Source organism: Brachypodium distachyon, chromosome 1 (genome assembly GCF_000005505.3).
Source record: "Brachypodium distachyon strain Bd21 chromosome 1, Brachypodium_distachyon_v3.0, whole genome shotgun sequence".
Taxonomy (NCBI): Eukaryota; Viridiplantae; Streptophyta; class Magnoliopsida; order Poales; family Poaceae; genus Brachypodium; species Brachypodium distachyon.
Window position 1 is genome coordinate 7,407,039 of NC_016131.3, and position 14,106 is coordinate 7,421,144.

Consider the following 14,106-nt stretch of genomic DNA (forward strand, 5'->3'; position numbering starts at 1 on the left):
GAGAGGTGGTGGATCCCATGTTGCCACCGTGCCCGTATCTGCGCTCCCACCCATGCATCGCGGGGCTCGATCCACGTACGCAGATCTGCTTATTAGATTCCTTGCGCCGGCCCATAATCTTCCTAATCCGTAGCTAACTGCATCCATATCAGAAAAAAAATGCGAAAACGAACCACGTAAACATCTGCTTCGAGCGATCAAAGCCAGTTAATGCTCTCTCTGTTTCTGTAAAATCCTGACGTGTGAGTGTCAGAGTGTGAGAGGAACAAACGCGCAGGAAAACGTAATGTCATACTATCAATACGTTTAATACAGTCCAGCTAATGCTTTGATGATCAGCCAGCCCCGTTAATGGTCTTCAAAAAGAAAGAAAAAGGATCCAAGATGTAAAGGCCATGCATGTCCTAACTATAGGAGGGACACCTAGACGCAAGCAGGATGCCACTCCTGCATCCTTTCACATTACGCCGCCACCAACCAAATAAGTATCAGTATACAAACTTCCCAAAGCACTCATACTCGTCGTGTCCATGGGCTCCCCGAGCCTGAAATGTCACGCATGAGAAACAAAAGACACAAGAATGAAACATCAGTGTCCTCTCATCCGCCAGCCCGCCGCCCACCCGTAAACCCGCCGGCAGCTTGACCCAAACCACTCACCAGAGACCGGTCGATGATAACGCATAACGCATTGGGCTCGTTCGTTGACCCACCCCGTCCCGTCAAAAACTCGCAACAGAAGCCTCACCAAACAAACGCCCTGGCTGGAACCGGAACCCGGCACTCGTAGTAAACGCCCCGCACCCACCCGACCAACACACCACGTACCAGCGCGAGCGCACCACACCACTGACGCCGGGCTCGGCAGATCGGACTGGAGTCCAAACCCCTGTGCCCCCCTGGCTCCTGCGGGCATGGGCAAGCCAAGCAGCAATCCGGCCGAGCCCATCATGACTTTCCTTTCCTTCTCCTCGCGGCTCAGCCAAAAGTCCCAGACGTGGCAACATAGCCAGGCCGGGAACACCTTCCATTTACGCACGGGAAATTTTCGAAAGCATTTAAACAGCTTCCTTTTAAACAACCAAAACCCCTCCCCACGATATTCGTCTCCGAGGTCTCTCCCTCTGTTTCCTCTGCTTCGTCTTTTCCCGTCTTCCACGGCTCCGGCCGCCGTCGCTTCCGTACTCGTCGGTGTAACCGCCGGACGGCCGGCGCCGTCGTGAGGTGGAGGAGAGGGCTTGAAGTTTGGGTTCGGATCGGCGGGGTGGAGGGGAGTAATACTGGCTGGGAGGCAGTTGGGGGGGTGTAATTTGGGGCATTGATGGCGGAGCCCCGAAGGGTGGTGGCTCCTGTACCTGTGTAGCTCTGCGCCCCCTCCTTTATTGCTTTTAATTTCCCTCCCAATTCCATCGGCTTCCTTCCTTGGCTTCTCCCCCCCCAATTCTACCCTCTGCCTATAGTTTCAACGCGGACGACGCCGCACGGGTAGCAGTGCATAGCAGTACTAGTGGCCTGGTGGGCGCGGTCGCGGGATGGCGAGTGGCGGCGGCGGGAGGAGGAGTTGATGATGCGCATGCCGCGTGGTGGCGCCCGCGGGCTCTGGGCGGCGCTGCTGCTCGCCCTGCTTCTGGCGGCGGCGGCGCCCGGGGCAGTGGTGGGGCAGCAGGGTGGCAACCTGACGTCGCTGGCGGATCTCGCCGCGCTCTACGCGCTGCGGGGCTCGCTCGGTCTGCGGGCGCGGGACTGGCCGCGGAAGGCCGACCCGTGCTCCGCGTGGGCGGGGGTGGGCTGCCGCGCCGGCCGCGTCGTGTCACTCAGCCTCGCCGGCCTCAGGCGCACGCGGCTGGGCCGCCTGGCCCCGCGCTTCGACGTCGGCGGGCTGCGCAACCTCTCGCGGCTCGAGGCCTTCAGCGCCGCGGGGTTCGGGCTCCCTGGCTCCATCCCGGCGTGGCTCGGCGCGGGGCTGCCGCCCACCTTCCAGGTCCTCGACATCTCCGCCTGCGCCGTCACGGGGGAGATCGCCGCCTCGGCCATCTCTGGCCTCACCAACCTCACCACCCTCAACCTCGCCGGGAATCTACTGTCGGGGCAGCTACCGGCAGCCGCGCTGGCGGGGCTCCCAAGGCTAAGGACCGTCAACCTCTCCGGCAATGCGTTCTCGGGCGCGCTGCCTGACGCGGTGTGGTCGCTCCCGGAGCTGAGCGTCCTCGATGTGTCTAAAACCAACCTCACCGGCGCATTGCCGGGTGCTGGGCTTTCGCCACCAGCCAGCTTGCAGGTGGTGGATCTCTCTGAGAACCTCTTCTATGGCGCCGTGCCAGAATCCTTCCGTCAACTCTTCAGCAGGGTGTTGATAGCCAATATCTCTGCGAATTACTTTGAAGGAAAGCTAGGTGTATCCAGTGTTGCTGGTCGAAATGTGTCATCTGCCTTGAATTGCTTCCTTGATGTTGGCAGGCAGCGTAGCCAGTCTGATTGCCAAGAGTTCTATGCTGGGCGCGGGTTGCCATTTGATGGGCCGATTGCTGCACCGACACCACAGCCTGTGCCGCCAGCAGCAACGGGGAAGAAGAAGCGCAAAAAATTGAAGTACATACTGATTGGGGCTATCGTTGGCGGGGTCCTGCTTTTAGCCGTTGTTGCAGCCGTTGTGTTTTGTGTCGTGTGTTCTGGGAGGAGAAGGAATGATCAAAGGGAAAGTGGGGCACCAAGTGCACCGTCTGGGGTGCCAGGGACTGCCAGGGCAGCAGCTGCTGGCGATGCGCAGCCTTCTACTTCGTCCGCAAACTTGGCAAAGGTTGGTGATTCATTTGCTTACGACCAGCTCGCCAATGCCACCTCAGGATTTTTGGAAGAGAGGATTATCAAGCACGGTCACTCAGGCGATCTGTACCATGGTGTGCTTGAAGACGGAACCACTGTGGTTGTGAAGAGGATTGGTTCCCGTGTGGCAAGGAAAGATGCATATATGACGGAGTTAGATTTATTTGCCAAGGGATTACATGAAAGGCTGGTGCCGTTCATGGGTCATTGCCTTGATAAAGAGGACGAGAAGGTTCTTGTGTATAGGTTTGTCCGGAATGGCGACTTGTCGAGTTCGTTGCACAGAAAGTCAGGGGAGCAAGAGGAGGGAATGCAATCTTTAGACTGGATAAAGCGGTTGAAAATTGCAACAGGGGTGGCTGAGGCACTGTGCTACCTTCACCACGAGTGTACTCCACCCATGGTTCACAGGTATAAACCTTTGTTGTTTTTAGGTATTAAATTTGTAATTAGTATGATGCAAAATGGCTAATTTGCAGATGTCTCGTGCAAACACAACCTTTTATCTTAGGTAGGCTCTTAGCTCTTTCTTCATTGTGATGATCATAGAGTGGGATTGAGTGCTGGCCCAACATTCTGCATTTCATTGTAGGTGTTAATGACAATTCATTTTTCTTTCTGTTGGTACTGGGGTGGCTTAGCAACGGCCACCACCATATGTCCCAACAGAATTGGTGACAGCTAGGAATACACTGGCCTGTGGCCACGTACTTAATGGACTGCATATAGTTGAATCAGATTTTGGTACTGCATGTTCCGTACCTTACTCAAATGCAAAAAAAAATCATTGCAATCAATGATGTTATTTGTTTGATTGTTAATTATCTACCTTGTTGGAGATAGTTTTTGCTGACTCCTCACGTCATCAATTCATCATTATTTAGCACATTTCAGTTTCCATATGTTCACGTTTTTAGATTCAGGCCACTTGTAGGTCATTGCCTTGCACTTTTCTGATCATAAACAATAATCATACATGATTATGTATTATCAGATGATCCAATAATTGAGTTCTGGTGTGATTTACGTGACCAACTATTGATCTCCATACGATCCATCACCACCTCAGCTAGTTAACAGTTTGTTAGTTTTTTCTTCAGTGTTTTTCTGGTTTGTGAGATCATACACTGAACCATCAATTGTTACTCAAAAGTTGCCTGTAGTATTACACTGTTGAAAAAATCAATTTGCCAGTATCATACCAAAGGATAGGCAATTCTGTGCTGTTCTCAGCTTCTCATTTCGCTAAGAAAATTATGTTGTCGATGAACATGGCACACGAAGTAGATGACAAGACAAATACTGGCATTGAGCTAACACCATGAATTCTTTGCTATAGGGATGTGCAAGCCAGCAGTATCCTCCTTGATGATAAATTTGAAGTGCGTCTTGGGAGTTTGAGTGAGGTGTGTCCTCAAGAAGGAGAAAGTCACCAAAATGTCATCACAAAGCTGTTGAGATTCTCATCGTAAGTTTCTGTTTCTATATCTGCATGTTTGTCTCATGTACTGTGTTTATCCAGCCCAACTAATCCGAGCACAAATTTATGCTTAAAATAAAATAAAAATCCTTGCTCAGTCTTCCATGCGTCACTCAAGATTCGGGCTCTCTCTATAGCATGCAATATTGCATCAACATTGTTTACTTGAGCATGCCTATCCCATTTACTAACTGATTTCCGTGTCACGCATTACTGCACCTGTCCTTCACTTGGTCACAGCTATTTATTTATGAAGTAGGTCAAATGATTTTGAACCAAGTGCCTTCTGAAAGGATGTGTTCAACTTGAGCATTACAGTGTCCAAATTATTGCTGTTAATTACTAGACGGTATATTTTCTTTGTTTATCAAAATGCTTGTTACACTCTTGTCACTCATTGTGGGTATAATAAAATCAGGCTATGTGAAATAAAAGTGCAATCAATAAATTGAGGAAACTCTCTTGTTTCATATTCTTTCCTGAAATTCGTCATCTTGTAAATAATTTCATTTTGTTTCATTAAATTAAACCCCGGATGGTCTTTTAATGTTGTGTTGTTTTGTGGGATTGCAGGACAGCGGATCAAAGTTCTTCTGGTGAGTGCAGCCACATACAACTTCGTTGATTTTTCAGCCTTGATTATGTCCTATTGTTTCTTGATAATTGTCTTAACATAATCGAAAATCTTTTTTCTTGGATCCAAGTGAATTTACCGTTGGCTCTAATGTAAACAGGTCCTCCTTCTGCAACATGTTCATATGATGTCTACTGCTTTGGAAAAGTTTTGCTGGAGCTGGTGACAGGGAGACTTGGTATCAGTGCATCCAGTGATGCTACAACAAGTGAATTGCTTGATAACACCCTGAGGTACATCAACATTTATGAGAAGGAGCTCATGAGCAAGATCATTGATCCATCCCTTATCATTGATGAGGATCATTTGGAGGAAGTCTGGGCAATGGCGATTGTTGCCAAGTCCTGCTTGAATCCTAGGTCTTCGAAACGCCCGCCAATGAAATATATCCTAAAAGCACTAGAGAATCCCTTGAAAGTAGTCAGAGAAGACAATGGCTCTAGCTCGGCCAGGTTGAGAGCAACATCTTCGAGGGGCTCATGGAATGCTGCATTCTTTGGAAGTTGGCGGCATAGCTCGTCTGAAATCGGTCCTTCAAGGGATGACAACATGTTTAAACGCTCAGAAACAATCAAATCGTCTGGAGGGAGCAATGGTGATCATTCTTCCTCCCGCAGAAGGCAATCTAAGGAAATCTTCCCCGAGCCATCTGGTTCTCGTGACACTGAGGATTAAGGATATTTCTTTCTTTCTTTTCGCGATCCTTTGGGTTAACAGAGGTGGCTCTGTTGAAGCTCTGCTGCCAGCGGTGTGATTATATTCTTTCAGCTGAAAAGCCGGAGCACGAATTCACGTATTGCCGATGACTTCACAAGCAGCATACTGTCGCCAAGGCACCATTTTTTGGGGGTGGAGTGTGAGGTGATCGTGTGGAGGTTGGTGTACCTTGCCCGGTGCACTGTTTAACTTTGGATGTTGGGCGTGGAGTCGCCCTGGTTTCTCTCCGCCATCTTTCTTTTCCTTTTACCTGCTCATGATTAAAGAAAGAACGTCGAGCTGATTCTTTTTTCTCCTTCCAGCTGTAATTGATTGTTTCATTGGTGATCATAGCAAAAATGTTCGTTCCATTTCATTGCCTTCGGTAACTTTTGCATCTGTGCAAGTTTGACGGGTCGTCGGTTCGGCTTATTACGGGCGCTCTCATTTGTTGGAGAGAAAACGCCAGTCTGGTCAAGTTTGGAGCCTTGAGAAAAGGCCAAATTGCGATGGCTACCTTACATAAAAGGCCAAAAATGTAAATGTCAGTTTGTGGCATTCCGGCCCAGCCCAATAGAAGATCTGGAATACTATAATGTATAGCGCTTGTAGCTCAGCGGATAGAGCATTTGTTTCCTAAACAAAAAGTCGAAGGTTCGATCCCTTCCTAGCGCAAATACAAATTTTCCTTTTTTTAATCCTTTTTTAAACCTTTGTTAGCATGTGACGGTTTATCGGAATTCAAGTGCAGAAGAGTGACCACGACTGCAAAGAAAACGAGGCATCTATCTTTTCCTTATTTCTCCGTTTTCTTCTCTCCGTCTTCGCTTTGCTCCGGTTCGGTTTTTGTCTTTTCATCTTTGTTAATCTCTCAGCTTCGTCGTCACGCGCGTGCGTTGCAACGACAAATGTAGTAAAGAGAAGATTATTAACATGGTTGCAACTTGCAGAAGAAAACAATGCACCGTATGTCTCCCCTATCTTTCTTTCTCTAATTAGGAGTTTTCATTCAGATAGCAGACAAAGCGACACTTATTATGGATCAGAGGAAGTATTTTATTTGCGAAATTATTGTCCATGTGAGAAAATTGTTACGAAAATCACTTATTTGGAACGGAGGGGATACCTGGTGTTTTAAAAGCACAAAAACACAAGGGAGGTTCCTTAGTTACATTTATTTATCCAAACATATACCATTTTTCCTCAACTTATCTATCTATTCGTCTCTGAGAAGTGAGAACTGTAACGAGAATGGCTAGCTGATGCTCCTCAACTTGCTTTGGCAACAACTAGTGACGATTGTGGTGTAACCTCAGGAACCAAGTGCCCATTCCTTTCATGATTAACATCTGCTGCCCAGAAGCTTGCTGTTTTGATATCATCTTTTGTCATTAACTTGGAGTAATCTTCATGGTTGTACACCACGTTGTTCTTCCCTCCAAATTCTATCGGAAGGACTTCTGAATCAATGTGCTTGTACATTGTCTTCATGCTCTCCTCGTTCTCCTTGTACACAAAGTTCAGTTTCTGGATTGATCTCGGGTCAAGGAATACTTTCACAACCTGAAACCATTTGGAACATTTATGTTGGAAAATTAGCAATAATGAACCTTTTCGTATCAACAATAAATATTGTTCAAATCTTGTTGAATAGAATCAGGCATGCAACGGATTATGAAGGGATGATGTTCAGAGCTTACACCTTGAAAAAAGCCTCGAATACTTTGGGGGGATTGAACAGAAATGCAACTGAAAGTCTCTCCGGGTAATGATTTTGCAGGATATTCGCACTTTCCCTGGCAGTCTTTATGGGGGTTGCATTGGCCAGTGTCCATCCTGTGAAGTCTACCACCCACACCATTTTGTCTTGACCTTCAGGGAGGCTGAGGATTGCATTCTCCAAGACATATATAAGATGCCTCAACTGCCCTTCATGAGACGATGTATTCTGAAATTGTTTTACAAAATTTTACGGGTAGGTTCTAGGACGAGGAACCAGAGACTCAGAGTTCCAAAGAATGAAAGAAGAGGTGCAAATGACATTTTTAAAAGTTCAGTTCTTAGTTTCTCACCTGCTTTGCAGGTTTCATTATGACGATAGTTCTACCCTCTCTATCGGGGAAAGTTGCCTTGTACATTTTACCTGTTTCTGCTTCAACAGAAACATCAGGCTGAAATAGAGAAGAAAATAATTATACTATAGAAGGTTTAGCCACTTGACCAAGTTTAAAAATCATCACCAGAGTATCAAGCATTCAAGCAAGAAAAAGAAAAGGAAACAGTTACCCAGCGAATATCCTCAGGCCTGTGAGATGCCCTCCACTTGAGACTTTCTTCCAACATTTTTCTAGACTTGTCAACATTCCAGTTGCGGGCTTCTAGATATCTTGCCAAGCATGCTTCATTGCAGTACTTCTCTGCACGGGCAGACAAAGGCCCAAGTGCAGTTCTCAGTTCGTTGATCTGCTCACAGGACATTGTTACACGAGAGAACAACCAAACTAGGAAAATAAATATCTGTCAACCTTGTATGGTTTATACATAAAGGACCAACTGCGGTTCTCCGTGACAAGAACTAGCATGTATTGATATTTCTTACGATCTTCCACTAAATACTCTTTGTGACTGGTGTTTTGGTTGCAACATACTGGAGATATCAAACGAAAGGGCAATACTGTGTTTTTGAAACATAAAGGTGACTGGTGTATCAAAGCGCAGGTACATGAAAGCTTTTGTGATTATTACTTCTCAGTCGATATTGATAGATATCTGATTGAGATCTTCTCGTATTTTATAGTTGCACAAATCTCATGTTTAAATCGGATCGTTCTTAGTGGTGACTTAGAAATACAGCACAAAACTCGTATTCCTTTGTGGACAAAACTTGTATAAACTGCACTATGTAATCACAGAGTTGCCTATGCACAAAATGGAGAGTCATGATCACCCTAAAAACAGAAATTGACTGATGAGGGTGGAATTACAGCTAAGTTCAGTCATGTATAATAGGAACTGAGAATAAACCGCTTGGCTCACAACAAATATATCAAATATACACTAGGAGATAAACCGACATATCATCCTTTGTTATTGATTTACTATGCCACAACCATTCAGGCTACTACTTTGTTATATTCGAGTTTACAGTTTTGTCCATTTTCATATGCTTACGAATGCACAGAAGACGGAAGCATGAGACAAACAGAAGCTGCCACCCTGAAATGTTTAATTTTTCTTTTCCTTATGTGGGACAGGGGGTGAAAATAAGAAAAGTGTGATAACGAAATCTAGAGGCAGGGTGGCGGTATTTAATCATTTTCTCTCATTTTTGGGTATCAGTATAGCAGTAACTATCTTTTTAACTGAATTTAACTATACTACCTTAAGAAGTTAAGAGTATTGGTGGTGCAGAACTAATTTAAGTTCCTTTGAAAACAATAATGAATGTATCAACAATGTAATTAGTGACTATAAAATATGTGTATTTGCATGCTAATAGTTCGACAGAGTAATAAAACCATGATAATTTTTCAGAAAGTACCTTTGCTTGTCTCTTCTCAGCATCGTCTGAATTAAAATGAGGGGCGTGCTTTCTCTGAAACATGATTTCTTCAACTCTCAATGATGCTCAACCTTAAATGGATAAAAATATTAGGTGACCTCGCTCCTTGTCCAAACCCATTTGCAATGTTCAAGTACAGTTAGATTTTAAATATAGGATGCATGAAATATCTATTGAAGAACAGCAAATTATGAAATCATGGCTAATTAATAAATATACATGCTAGATTGCGCAAAAATTTAAAATGAATGCATACATATATGGAAAACAAATTCTTGTTTGCCCAAACTTCTAGATAAGGTTTTACGTTTTAGGGACTTTTAAGATAAACGTAAACTTATATGTGGAAAAAAAATCTTGTTTGCCCAAACTGGATGAAAATATCAAGATTGGGAAAGTTCGTTTTGAATCCCACCAGTTGGTGCATTAGACCTCAAGTTCTGCAATAAACTGTCATTTTCACTATTCCAACAGTTCACGCATGACAAATAAAATGGCAATTAAAGATGGAATCAATAGACCATAATTTTATTTTATTTTGTCTCGTACTAAATAATTTTGTATAGTATATTAAAACATCAGCCAGCTCTTTCGTGCAGCAGTGTTCATACTTCAAACTATATATGCAGCTCTCTAGCATGTTCTCAAAAGAAAAGGTAACGTCATAATCAATTAGTACTTCAACAGTCTTACCGTACTGTGAAGTCTGAACGAATTATAGACCACAAATATTTGGACTCCATTTCCACACAAAGCAAATAAACAAGAGCGTTGGTCCGTCCAAAGTCTATGTAAAGATGATAGGGGGCCTCTTTCCCTCGTTGGCTATCATGTACTATTAATTCAGTAGACGAGCAAATTGTCAAACCAATAAAGGCAACGTTCCGATCTTCTTCTTTTTTCAAGAATGCAACCCAGCGGGAGCATCATCGATTAAAGGAGAAGAGGCAGATGGCTAGTACAACACCGACAAAACGGCAATACAACACCACAGGGTGGCTAATCAATTAGTACGAAAACCATTCAACACAAGAAATGCACTCCATGAACAAGTACATCACCTGCATATATATATATATATATATATATATATATATATATATATATATATATATATATATATATATATATATATATATATATATATATATATATATATATATATTCTCTTCTAGAAATAATTGCAATCTTCTGTCGAGCAACTCTACGCAAAGGAAAATTTGTGTAAGGCTTTACATGATCCGAACCAGGTTTGCACATCCGTTTTTTTTTTCTAATCTTACATAGGAGGTATATATTGTCCCAGCAGATGGGAACGTGCATAAGGTTTCACAGGCTGCCATCGTAAGTGGAACGTACGGTGAATTGTGGTCAACAGGAGCACTTGACATTTTCATTTAGCTGACAAGAACAGTACATAGAGAGGAGCCAGTGTCCTTTATTACGAGCAGTGAGAGGAAATTGCATTGGAGATCCTTAAACTTGACAGCCATGTTCACTTTCAACCATAAACTTGCGGATTTGAAAAACGGCTCCTTAAACTTGACAAGTTGGGTCATTTTAGTCCAAAATGACAATTTCGGACCAAATTAGGCCACGCTGACATCTGATGTGGCTCGGGGGTTCTTTTTGCAAAATTGCGGCTTCCGGAATCTTGCGTTGGCCCCCTTGGAAAAATATGGGTTATAACCCGCAGCTTAAATCCCTAACCCTAGCCTCAGAAATTCCCAAATCTTCCCACTGCTCTCCTGAAGCAAGCGCCGGCCGTGTCGCTGTTCCAGTAGTTGCTGCAGAAGCCATCGACGTCATTCGTGTGGACGTCGATGGAGCCGCCGTTCAAGTTGTCGTCATCTACGCGATTCCATCTGTGTGGGTGCTGCCGGTTGTGCCGTCGGAGATTGTTGACAATCGCCTCCGGCAGTCCGGCCCTTCTGTTCCGTCGCTTCGTCTCCCTCGGGCGAGGCAGTGTAACTGAGGAGGACAAAGGCCCAACGGTCTAACACGCAACGAGTGAGGTTTTTTTTTAATAAATCAAACATGCCACCTCTTTGTAGCGATGCCTGGACCGCGGGTTATAGGCCAAAAAATACCTGGGGTTCAATGAAAGAAGAACAACGGCCGTAAATTTGCAAAGAAGACCCCCCAGCCACGTAAGATGACAGAGTAGCCTAATTTAGTCCGAATTCATCAATTTGGACTATAAATGAACCCACGTGCCAAGTTTAAGGGAACGTTTTTCAAATCAGCAAGTTTATGGATGAAGTAAACATCACTACCAAGTTCATGCATGCAATTTCCTCCGAGCAGTGATGCTACACTTACGAACTTTGTAGTACGACACAACACATCCAGCCGTGTATGCATCAGTCTATAGGGCAGGCATCCATCGATTAACTATTCGGGCGGCCTTTTACTAATTAATTATGAGGGCGGACTTAACAGTGAACAGCAGCCCCTTCTGGCTACTTTGACTTGTCAATTGTTTACTCCTACTTTGAGTTCTAAGGAAATTGTTAATGGAAAACATGAAGGTATCAAAACATGCTACTTTTACCATCTCGATAACTCATATGTGAAGGAATCCTAGATAGATATATATCCTAACGCAGCAATTTAGAAATAAGAAGACGAGTTCATAGCCCTTTCACAAATATTTGGAAACTCTTAAAGCTGCGGTTGACGGTGATGCTACGCATGCATCTTTCCCCTGAAAAGATGAACATGTCCATACTGATGGAGTCACAGTATAGGAAGGGGAAAAGAACAGAATGTTAGCATGAACAGAAGATGATGGATTTTGGGTGCAAGGTTCCACAGACGCGAGACCAGAATTCACCAATCGCCAGAGGAATATAACGCGAACAGATTTGCATCATCAGAGCATGAATATATTGGGCAAGAACCAACCCAGCCAGATGACAAGAACGAGAAATGGAAAGAAAAAAAAGGAATTCAGAAAGAAAAGTAGAGCCTCCATACCAGAAGATTCGCGAGCACGGGAGGATCGAAGCTCCGGGAGACGAACCAGACCGGCGAGACTCGGACCCGAGAGTCACCCACGCAATGGAGGCAAGAAGAAGAAGTGGCCGGCCAGGGTTCGTTATTAGGAAGAGAAATGTTGAGAGGTGGACTGGACTTTTCTCGTCCTGGCCTCACGGGGGCGCAAGAACAAACAGATGGAGGGAGAGAGAGAGAGGGACCCGTGGAAGTGGAATGGAATCACGCACTTGCGATGGGGAGGCGTTTCGAGGAGCACGGCATTGGATTTTGGAGGGTCAATTTGCGTTGGCTGGCTTCTAGATCGTCGTTTATATATATACATGGACGAAGACGAACCGGCGGAGTCAGTCGCTTCGCGGAGTGGTTAGGTGCCAGACGGGTAGGATTTGTCGGAGTTCTTGGTTGGGCCGGTGGTGATAAGGGTAAACAAATTAGAGTATACTCAACAAATTAACAATTTCCCTTAAAAAATCAAACAAATTAACAATTGTGGACAGCGCACCAGTGTGCTGCTGCTTATCGTATAGGGTACGGGGTACCGTGGCAACAGTGTTTTTCACACCTGCATTTCTGCTTCTCCTTTTCTTTTTTGGGGAAAATTTGCGTGGATCACTGCTAGTCACAGACTCTTAATCGACCAAGTATATAGTACTGCTCCTAATTTAATGCTGCGAGCTCAAGTGACAGGACGATTCTGATGTCTACGTTCAACAAGCTCACTGCATTACCCGCAAAAAAAAAAACACACACACACACACAAGCTCGCTGCATTGAGCAACAACCACAAAATGTGAAGCATGGGGAGCTCCTCGTGATGTTGGATCTGCATAGTCCTCTTCGGACAACTGCTACCCTATCACAATTTTATATCATTCACATTTCCTATATTTATGGGTGTGGCTATATCAAAGCTGTTTGATTTTTTAAAGAGAAGCCTTAAATATCAATCCATGCATCAAACCTGTTGGATTAACATCTAGGTGCCATCTCCGCTTCCTCCTCTCTCAAGTGTTGTCGTTGGATTAAAATCCAACGGACCAACACGTCGACCGATCTGCAACTAAAAAGCATGTAACTTCTTGGTAGCAAAACCGATATTTCATTTACCTCCGAACCAAATGATCTCTTAAGGTCTACAAAGGTTGTAGGAAAATAGTCATTTTCTGATCTTCATAGATTGAAAGCGCAATTTTTTACTGTCACCAGAAGAGTGGTTAATTTTAAATTACTGAAACTGGTACAGGCTGCCGTTAGAAGAGTGACACTAGTTTATATCATCGTGTTGCCAATCTTTACTTTCCGGTTATTTTGTCTCCCATTTCTCTGCGGCGTACGAATTAATAGTGATGTTTCCTATTCTTCGTCATTTTCAACGGAACATGACAGAGAGAAATGATGTTGACAACTTGATATCAGTACCAGACTTCCAGAATCCAGAGCCTGCTACGGTACGGTGGTACTCCGTAACGATCAGCACAAGAGTTATCACCATGACCCTGCAGGAGTGGCGAAGACCACCGTACAACTTCTGCGGCATCGTTCTACAAAATGGAGAACCAGGGAATCACGAGCGAGTCCAAAGAAACTTTGTTCATGGTTATGGCAGAAACATTGACCAATGATCATTTCATCAGCTACTATGATACTACGGCAAGCCAACAAGGCAACGAGGTTACTTAACTTTTTCTTTTTGAGAATAACGAGGTTACTTAACTAAAGCTTAACTAAATCAGAAGAACACGAATCGCATGTTGGATAGAAGAGAAGGAAGGCAAATCACACGCAAAACCTGTGAGGCTCCTGGGCCGAGCCGAAGTGCCGAACCCCGCACGCATCCCCCGTTCTGCCGGCGCCACAGATGTCGTGGCCACGAATTCCAGGGCCTAATGCAACACGCATCTCCCGTGCTGC

At 44.8% G+C, this 14,106-nt stretch overlaps 2 protein-coding genes and 1 non-coding gene across 3 annotated transcripts; 2 read left to right on the forward strand and 1 right to left on the reverse strand.

Moving 5' to 3' along the window:
- Nucleotides 1-1,053: 1,053 nt before the first annotated feature.
- LOC100844732 (probable LRR receptor-like serine/threonine-protein kinase At2g16250) lies at nucleotides 1,054-6,009 on the forward strand. The gene is made up of 4 exons (XM_003560391.4): nucleotides 1,054-3,234; nucleotides 4,163-4,291; nucleotides 4,877-4,899; nucleotides 5,038-6,009. Exons 1-4 carry the CDS (start codon nucleotides 1,565-1,567, stop codon nucleotides 5,610-5,612), a joined length of 2,397 nt encoding a protein of 798 aa, XP_003560439.2. The 5' UTR covers nucleotides 1,054-1,564; the 3' UTR covers nucleotides 5,613-6,009.
- A 226-nt stretch (nucleotides 6,010-6,235) lies between these two features.
- On the forward strand, nucleotides 6,236-6,308 carry TRNAR-CCU. Its single transcript has one exon. It is a non-coding gene; the product is annotated as a tRNA-Arg (tRNA).
- Nucleotides 6,309-6,671: 363 nt separating this feature from the next.
- On the reverse strand, nucleotides 6,672-12,489 carry LOC100846868 (phosphatidylinositol transfer protein PDR17). Its single transcript, XM_003560396.4, has 6 exons — nucleotides 12,175-12,489; nucleotides 9,175-9,266; nucleotides 7,920-8,096; nucleotides 7,706-7,804; nucleotides 7,336-7,581; nucleotides 6,672-7,196 (listed from the first exon to the last, which is right to left on the reverse strand). Exons 2-6 carry the CDS (start codon nucleotides 9,235-9,237, stop codon nucleotides 6,903-6,905), a joined length of 879 nt encoding a protein of 292 aa, XP_003560444.1. The 5' UTR covers nucleotides 9,238-9,266; nucleotides 12,175-12,489; the 3' UTR covers nucleotides 6,672-6,902.
- Nucleotides 12,490-14,106: the final 1,617 nt, after the last annotated feature.

Coding starts and splice junctions, on each gene's coding strand:
- LOC100846868 (XM_003560396.4), bottom strand. CDS start 9,237: ATGTTTCAGAGAAAGCACGCCCCTCATTTTAATTCAGACGATGCTGAG. Junction 8,097..9,174: donor CTGAGAAGAGACAAGCAAAG/GTACTTTCTGAA, acceptor TCCTGTGAGCAG/ATCAACGAACTGAGAACTGC. Junction 7,582..7,705: donor TAATGAAACCTGCAAAGCAG/GTGAGAAACTAA, acceptor AAACAATTTCAG/AATACATCGTCTCATGAAGG.
- LOC100844732 (XM_003560391.4), top strand. CDS start 1,565: ATGATGCGCATGCCGCGTGGTGGCGCCCGCGGGCTCTGGGCGGCGCTG. Junction 3,235..4,162: donor ACTCCACCCATGGTTCACAG/GTATAAACCTTT, acceptor TCTTTGCTATAG/GGATGTGCAAGCCAGCAGTA. Junction 4,292..4,876: donor AAGCTGTTGAGATTCTCATC/GTAAGTTTCTGT, acceptor GTGGGATTGCAG/GACAGCGGATCAAAGTTCTT.